General features: G+C 35.9%; 2 protein-coding genes across 2 annotated transcripts; one reads left to right on the top strand and one right to left on the bottom strand.

Annotated features, from left to right (window-relative positions):
• The first annotated feature begins 447 nt into the window (after nt 1-447).
• Nucleotides 448-6679, top strand: LOC141347077 (zinc finger and SCAN domain-containing protein 29). The gene is made up of 5 exons (XM_073852056.1): nt 448-932; nt 3681-4082; nt 4226-4814; nt 4912-5032; nt 6393-6679. Exons 1-3 carry the CDS (start codon nt 530-532, stop codon nt 4504-4506), a joined length of 1086 nt encoding a protein of 361 aa, XP_073708157.1. The 5' UTR covers nt 448-529; the 3' UTR covers nt 4507-4814; nt 4912-5032; nt 6393-6679.
• An 84-nt stretch (nt 6680-6763) lies between these two features.
• LOC141346858 (uncharacterized) lies at nt 6764-7876 on the bottom strand. The gene has a single exon (XM_073851819.1). The coding sequence runs from the start codon at nt 7874-7876 to the stop codon at nt 6764-6766; it is 1113 nt and encodes a 370-aa protein (XP_073707920.1).
• Between the last annotated feature and the right edge of the window lie 1142 nt (nt 7877-9018).

Here is a 9018-nt window from a genome sequence, read left to right as displayed (position 1 = left end):
AATGTAAATGTATGACTATACACAATTAAAATGACACTGTAAATGTTTAATCAGTCTCGTTTCTGAAGAGAATGACTCAGTGTTGTTAACAAATCGGTTGAGTGAACAATTCAATGACTCACGCAACACAGCTCACCTGAGATGTTAAATTCTGGCTCAGAAGTAAAGGAATATTATTTATCTTAATTATATGACATTCAATATTTTAGGTCACATATAGACAAATATATACTGTATAACCTATAACCTTCACAAAAAGCTAGTGAATCTTTTTAGAACAAATTTAAAACATTCGAGTCCAAAACTGACTTTAATCAAACTCTCAACACTTTGCAGCGCATTTTAGAGCCACTTGGAGGAGCTCTGTTCTGATCTGATGGCCACAATCGTCCATGTTGAACTAGGAACCAATTCTGTCGGGGGCGGGAAATGTGACGTAACCAGGAAACGTTTTCAAAACAACAGCTTGTTGTAGCTTTCACGCTGCACTGTGCAATGACCGTGTCTTTTAACCTGTAAACTACAAAAAATGTCCGAAAATAAAAGCGCACTGCAGTGGTCTTCAGAGGAAACCAGCGTGCTGCTCGCGATATGGTCTTCCACAGAGATCCAGGAGAAGCTGGAGAGCACGACAAGGAAGAAAAGAGTTTACGACGAGATAAGCCAAGAAATGCTAAACGGGGGCTTCAGTCGCAACTCCGACCAAATCATAAACAAATTAAAAAAGCTTAGGAAGGAGTACAGGGACCTGAAAAGGAAACCAAGTAAACGTGGCAGTGGACAAATTAATAAAACATTCGACCACGACATTATGGAGTCTGTGCTTGGACACCGACCAGCTAAAGTTAGTCAACCGAACGGGGCCTTGAATTCAGCGACAGCCACACTCGACACAAACAAGGACCCCGTTGTGTTTTCTGTAGCTGAGACAGGTTAGTTTTCACAGTTGTGTCTTTATACAATGTTATGCTATGTGCTATAATGTGTTATGCACACTTAAGCAAAAGAAAGCCGAAAACAAACACAAAATCCAATTTTAAGTTGCCTCCAAAATAAAAGCTCAAGTAAAGGAATTATGACAAAATGCAGAAACACTTCCAGTCAAAAGTGTTTGAATAGTAAGACTTTTAATGCCATTTTCTGAAAGAATTATCTTCTGCTCACCAACCCTGCATTTATTTGATCTAAATACAGCAAAAGCAGTAATATTGTGAAATAATTTTACTATTTAAGATATCAGCTCGATATAGGAATATATTTTAATATGTAATTTATTCTTGTGATCAAAGAAAAATTTTCAGCATCATTACTCCAGTCTTTAGTGTCACATGATCTTTCAGAAATCATTCTAATATGCGGATTTATGTTATATTATATGTAAGGAATAATTGACGACGGGCCGTAGAATTCTTAGAAAATAATGCACACCCGAGGTGGTGATGCGGTCACGACGCGAAGCGGAGTGGCCGTTACACCTCGGGTGTGCATTATTTTCGTAGAATTCTACGGCCCGAAGTCAATTATTCCGCTTATACTACAGTTACAACACCTCAAGACATCGATCAAGTGATATATTTCAAGACATTCGTCCGGTTTTTATCCTTAAAACGCTATTGTGAGTAGGATTAATTTCTTACGCAGCTCATTCAACAGCTTCGTTGCTAGTTCCAAAACGTCATTTTAGAACTAGTAACGACGCTTGGGCTGTTAAGAGCAAAATAATGCCGTTAATAATGAAGTTTAGACAGACCGAAAGACAAGCAGACAGACGGAAAGAGTGAGGGAGAGAAACTAAGTGTATGACTTTACCTCTCTCACGTCTGTGTCTCTCAAGGGTGACTGGCAGCATCGTCTCTACTAACAGTTAAACTTTAAGTTCATTTTCTTCAAGACCACGCCGTTGTTACCTCGCGTGTGAGAGCTGTCATGTCGTTTTTAAGTTGTTAATCGTCAGAGCAGCGCTAACAACATTAGCGCGAATGCTAACGCGAGTGCAAACTGTAACGTTATGTGTGTGCGTCTGTGAGGTGAGTGAGAGAGGGCGAGAGAAATAGTTTGTGCTTTCCGTACATAATAAAACGTAATATATTGTGGAAAAAAACATGGAAATAATCTGTCGTTTTTATCCTGATGTTTACTGTATTTATTAGTTTGGCCAGTGTCATTGTGGGTTTTAGTTATTTTGCTGTTTTGGGCTGTAAGGACCTTTGAAATAACTGAAATCGTATGGCGAAGTGATATAGACATGCACTGCGGTCTAAAGCTGCCTGGAACTACGTTCGCTGTGCGTTTCCCTGAATATAATGCACACCTCTAGAACGTTCGTCAGCCAATCAGATTCAAGCATTTAACGGCCCTGTAGTATAATTATGTTATATTGCATATTCTCTTTAATATTGTGCTTTTATTACCTTAACTTTATGTATGTCTGCACTATGTTTGTATTTTCTGTACTGGAAACTCCTAACACCAAGACAAATTCTTTGTGTGTGTGAACACACTTGGCAATAAAACTTGTTCTGATTTCTGTTTCTGATTCACTGATCATGAAACATGTATTATTATTATTATCAATAATTAAAACGGTTGAATAAATTTTTTCAAGATGTTTTGATGAATAGAAAGACCCAAAGATCAGTATATTTCTGATTAATTTATAATGTTACAAAAGATTTTTATTTCAGATTAATATTTCTATTCATCAAAGAAACCTGAAAAATTCTACTCAGCTGTTCTTAAGATCATAATAATAAATGTTTTTTGAGCAGCCAAACATAATATTAAAATGATTCTGAAGGACCATGTGACTGATGTAATGATGCTAAACATATAGCTTTGGGATCACAGGAATAAATTACATTTTCAAAATACATATTAAAATAGAAAACAGATATTTTAAGTAGTAAAAATGTTTTTTGCTGTACTTTGGATCAAATAAATTCAAATTTTATTTGTCACATACACAGTCATACACAGTATGATATGAAGTGAAATGCTTATACGACTGCTGATAACCTATAATATAACATTTAAATTTAGAGAAGGAATTCCAGTATAGAAGAAAAAATTTAACACATTAGAATATAGAGAAATATGGATTTACATTATGTGCAAATAATAAAATAAAAATTAAATACAACAATAAAATAGTAGAAAAAGTAGCAATAGATATAATAAATGTATGAAAGGAATGTGCAGTTATGGGCAAGATAATTTGCAGATGTAGATATGTGCAAGATCACAGTCACAGTTGAAGTACACAGTTCTGTAAATGCAGGCTTGGTGAGCAGAAGACTTTTTTAAAAAACATTAAAAATCTTACTGTTCAAAAACTTTTGACTGGTAGTGTATTTAATATTAATATACATAATGGTTGGGTGCATAAACTGTTTAGTGTTTCTTTTTTAACTACTGGTCAACTTTTTATTGCGTGAAAAGTCTGATCACCTCCTGACTAACAGGTAGTTGGCCGAACCATTTGTTTAAGACAAAAACACAGCAAAAAGTGTCTTGAAACCTTGTCTCAATTTAAAAAGAACAAAAAGAGATCACTTTGAATTTACTTTAACTTCAGTCAAAAGAGGTCTGACTTCAGTTCTTTTAAAGTGGACGTCTGAAGAGTAACTTTCTTCTAAGCATTAAAGTGTGGCAACCTTGACTAATGAGTGTTTTGTTTGTAGGTAGCAAAATATCTGAGCACAAAACTGCACAGCAGTGGTCTTCAGAGGAAACCAGCACGCTGCTTGCAATATGGTCTTCCACAGAGATCCAGGAGAGGTTGGGGAGCTCAAAAAGAACGAAAAGAGTGTATGACGACATATGCCAAGAGATGGTAAATGTTGGGTTTACCCGTACAACTGACCAAATCATTAACAAACTAAAAAAACTGAAAAAGGAGTTCAGAGACAAAAAGAAGGGGAAAAGTAAAAGCCGCAGGCAATGGAGCAATAAAATGAATAACAATGATGCTACAGACACTGTGCTGGAACGCCTACCAGCGAGTCAGGTCACTGAAGTATTAAATTCAGCAACAGCCATGCTTGAGACGAAGTCTGAATCGCTGTCTTCTGCAGCCGATCTTGGTAGGTTTCCAGTATTGTCTTTTCCACAGCTCACATTGCAAATTTTGCTGTCCTCATATGATTGACAAGATTATTACGTAAATACTCTATGTGCTACGATTAGGTCTTAAAGTAATCTGCTGCTTTTATTATGCTGAAAACAGAGTCTTCACTTGAGGAGGAGCTGCACAAAGCTGAATCATCCTTCAGCCCTCAATCTCAGTCCCAACCAAGGAAGTCTCTAGGAACAACCAGAATAAAGAAGAAAGATTCAAACCAAGAGCTGCTGGAATACTTAAAAACTGCAGATGAGCAGTTTATGGCGCACGCCAAAGAACTTAATACTGCCATTCTTAATAAAATGGATGAAGCTACAAATTCTATGCTGGGACTGTTGGGACGCATGGTGGCACTAATGGAAGAACAGCAGGGAAACAAGCCATGAACACAGGATTCCTTTTGCACACTTTATTCTCATTTGCACAATTCTTACATTTCAAAGTCAAAGCAAAACTTAAATTGAAGTTACTTTCTTAATATACATTCCAGGTATTTGGAATTGTTCTGTAAATGTTGCTACGGAAAAAATCTTTATTAATATGTCATCAAAATGTAAAGACTTGCTCTACCCGTGAAATGACTTTTTATGCTTGAAAACGTCAACTCCTCTCCAACCACCTGTCATATAGAGACCATGACCAGCTAGTATCTTCACATGGAACTAGCATAGCAAACTGTTTGACAGTTGTGAAGGTAACATATAACATATGGGCTTCTGACTACATGACATAAACCATAAATAAACTCTTTTCCTGCATTTAATTTTTATTTGTTTGTGGTGAATTTTCAGTGATTCAAGCAAAACCATTTGGACACTGTTGAGGCTGACCTCACACCCTCCTTCATGACTTGGAAGAAAAGTCCACAGATGGAAGAGAGAACTGTTGACACTGTTAAGAAGTCAGTGAAAAGTAAGTCCACCATGGAGTTTTACACAGCAAGCTGACATTAGCAATTAGCTATTTTTCTAGAATTTGATTGTAATCACAATTTACTGATTCTTGAGAAGTGGGACAAAACGGTAAAATATTGAAAATAAAATAAAACCTTGTACTCAAACAAATGAAACTACAATTTTGTATCTTACATGTACCAAGCTACTGAACTATGCTTTCATTCAATCTTCCAACTTTTCTCTTTTTTTTTTAAATCAAAATGGGCTTTTTTACCTTGCCATCACTTATTTTGCAACTAAGCAATCAAGACATTTTTAACATTTTAAAACACCTTCTCATGTTAGCAGACAATTTACATTTTCACATGTGACCAACAATTCCTCAACAAATAACCTGACGGAGGTGATGAAAACCTGAGTTTGTAGTCATTTTAACTATCAATACACTATTGTAATTAATAGTGACTTGAAACCCACAAAAATATGACTTCATGTTGAATGTGAACTCTGTCATTCTTTGGCCTATCACCACCGTCAGACAGAAAATCTGAAAGTGGTCACATCTGACGGTGTTGACAAATTTGCCAATAGAACCTGCTTCAGGAGAATGAAATGATCTAAACATTTCAAATAATTTACTCAGAAATTAGAAGACTGTTGACATATCATGGTGTGACACAGGACATTTTGACAAAAAGCGGGGACCCAAATTTGAAACCTTATGAAACCATGCATGTGTCCTTGAAAAATAACCTTGCTTTGATATGAGATATTATTGAGTTTTGCTTTTGATAAAACAAGGTCTTTTTCACCAGTAAAAAATCTTATCTATTTTATAGCATATGAACTATTTAACCCTTCTCTATGGACATGTAAGTGTCATAGATTTTATATAATAATGCTAAAATTAAATTGAAGGGGATAATTGTGTTAAATACATATATTCTATTAATCCTTTATAACATTTACAATTGAAAATATTTTCATTTTAAACCTAATAGCAGTTACAGTTGCTGGAATGTTTTGTCGCATGTCTCTAGAATCAGTGAATTGCACATTGGTTGAAAGGATTATATGCCAGCTTGCTAGCTCTGTTTGGGAGGAGCTACCATAAAATTAGTAACAGTATTATATAGGTCTGTATGTATATCATTAGTAAACCAGTTTAGTTGGCAAAATTAAGTAAGTAGTTGATGTATACATTGCTGTGTGATTAAAGTGAGAGACAATCTTTAGAAAAATGCTTGTTGTAAATCGCAAGGTAACTCTTGTGAGCATTTTGCATGATCATAATCTTTTTATCATTTAGTATACTGATGTATTTACATTAACACATTTCTGTCCCGTTTCTTTGTTGTTATTCATCTGTCATACAGGCACAAGAGCTTGGGTGAGTCCTCACCACCAGATTTCTTGGAATAAAGGCTGTGTTAATATTAAAGAACATGGCTTTATTCTGAATTCTATGGATTCTACAAATTCTGCCTAAAAATCAGTTGTTACATTTGTTCATTGTTTACTTTGTGTGTTGTTGCTTCATGCACAGTGTCTTAAGTTTGCTTTTGACTACTTCTTTGTACTTCACAAATTAACAGTTTACATTTGTCAAATTTATTTGCGTTTTTTTATTGCAAATCATTTTTATAATAAATCAATACACAGATCAGTTTTGGAAAATTTATTGAGCATTCACACCATAAATAAGGATCTGAGTAAAAAAAAAACAAACAGAAAAAAGGTAATACAATTAAACTGTTACTTCTACTTCTGCTACCTGAATAATTTCACTGTTCTGTCCATCAAAGTAGTCTAATAGTGCTGCTTGTATATCCATTCCTTCTGGTTGTCCATGCTCTGCTAATGCTTGAACATGAGGCTGCATGTTCATATGGATGGCTGAAAGCTCTTCACAGAAGTTGTCTCCACGTTCCTCAGAGATATTGTGCAGCACACAGCAAGTCAAAACCATCTTCTTTATGAGCTCCAGTTTACAGTCATTTCTTTTTAAAAGACACCTCCATCTTGCTTTTAATCTTCCAAAACTCAAGTCCACAACTGACCTTGCACTACTCAACCTGAGATTGAACATTTGCTGTTGTGGGGTTAGTCTGCCCGTGTCAGGAAATGGCTTCATGAGCCAGTTTTGCAAAGGATAGGCTGAGTCTCCAATTAGATAGTGTCCAACATCACAACCAGAGATGTGGACTTTGTTTTGGTTCAACGGTTGTCCATTGTTCAACATCTTCCACAAATAAGACTGTCTTAGGACCTTCGCGTCATGTACACTCCCAGGATAGCCAACACACACATCCCAGAAAAGCCCTTTGCCATCCACTACTGCTTGCATTACTATTGAATGCCACCCTTTTCTGTTGAAATAGTCACAAGGGTATTTTTCAGGTGCTATTATTGGGATGTGGCTTCCATCTATTGCACCCACACATTGTGGAACGCTCCAGCGATTTTCAAAAACATCCGCCATCTCCGTTAACTTTCTAGAATCTGGGAATTTTATGTGTACACGCAGAAGAACTTTGATAACAGCGTTGCAGAAGTCCTGCACACAGTTGAATACAGTGCTCACACCAACCCCGAAAAGCTGACTGACACTTCTGTATTCACTGCCAGTGGCAAGCTTCCAAAGAGCAATGGCAATTCGTTTTTTCACAGGTACACACAAACGGAAATTGGTGTTCCTTCGTTCAAGCACATGATTGAGACGACAACAGATGTACTCAAAAGACTCTCGTGACACCCGAAAATTCTGGATGAACTGTTCTGGAGTTAATTCAGGTACAATGGTATCCCACCACTTGTTCTCTCGTGGATATGACCACACAGCAGAGGTCCGTCTTCTCATGATGACCAAGGCTATCTGTTAAAAAAATAAGGTGAACAGAAGTCATATAATGGCAGCTTTAATACATCTTTATTTATTGGCAATACAAATAGAGCTTAAAGGAGCAGTCCACTTTCAGAACACAATTTTACAGATAATGTACCCACCCCATTGATATCCAAGATGTTCACGTCTTTCTTTCTTCAGTCATAAGGAAATTACGTTTTTTGAGGAAAACATTTCATGATTTCCCTCCATATAATAGACTTCTATGGTGCCCCTGAGTTTGAGCTTCCAAAATGCAGCTTTAAATGTCTTTAAACGATCACAGCCAAGGAAAAAAGGGTCTTATCTTGCAAAACGATCGTTAAATTCTAAAAAGAATTACAATGTGTATACTTTTTAACCTCAAATGCTCATCTTGTCTAGCTCTGTGTGTACACTGTGTAGAGATTAAAAAGTATAGAAATTGTAAAAATCTTTTAGAAAATAACTGATCGTTTCGCTAGCTAAGACCCCTCTTCCTCGGCTGGGATCATTTAGAGCCCTTTGAAGCTGCATTTAAACTGCATTTTGGAAGTTCAAACTCGGGGGCACCATAGAAGTACATTATATGGAGAGAAATCCTGAAATGTTTTCCTCAAAAAACATAATTTCTTTACGACTGAAAAAAGAAAGACATGAACCTCTTGGATGACAAGGGGGTGAGTACATTGTCTGTAAATTTTTGTTCTGAAAGTGAACTACTCCTTTAAAGTTAATATTTAAGCCACATCAATGTTTCAGTTTTTTTTTTTAAACATTGTGTTCCAGGACATTTTATTTTTTGCACATTGACATTGCTAGACAGGGAACATGTCAACAATGTACGGCATACACAGGACAGCGCTAAAAGTACTTTTTTTTTTTTTTTTACATCGATACAGTGGAATGTGAAAGTTTGGGAACCCCTTGCAGAATCTGTGAAAATGAATAATTTAAAAAAAATAAGAGATCATACAAAATGCGTATTATTTTTAATTAGTACTGTCCTGAGTAAGATGTTTTACGTTTACATATAGTCCACAAGACAAAAAAAAAGTCAAAATTATTAATCATGAACAACCATCACAAAACAAAAGGTTATTTAATTAATTGCAGCTGTTTTTTTTTTTTTTTTTTTT

The sequence above is a fragment of the Garra rufa genome, chromosome 12, assembly GCF_049309525.1.
Source record: "Garra rufa chromosome 12, GarRuf1.0, whole genome shotgun sequence".
NCBI classification, from domain to species: Eukaryota; Metazoa; Chordata; class Actinopteri; order Cypriniformes; family Cyprinidae; genus Garra; species Garra rufa.
The sequence above is the reverse complement of the archived record's forward strand: the minus strand, read 5'-3'. Positions and strand labels throughout refer to the sequence as shown.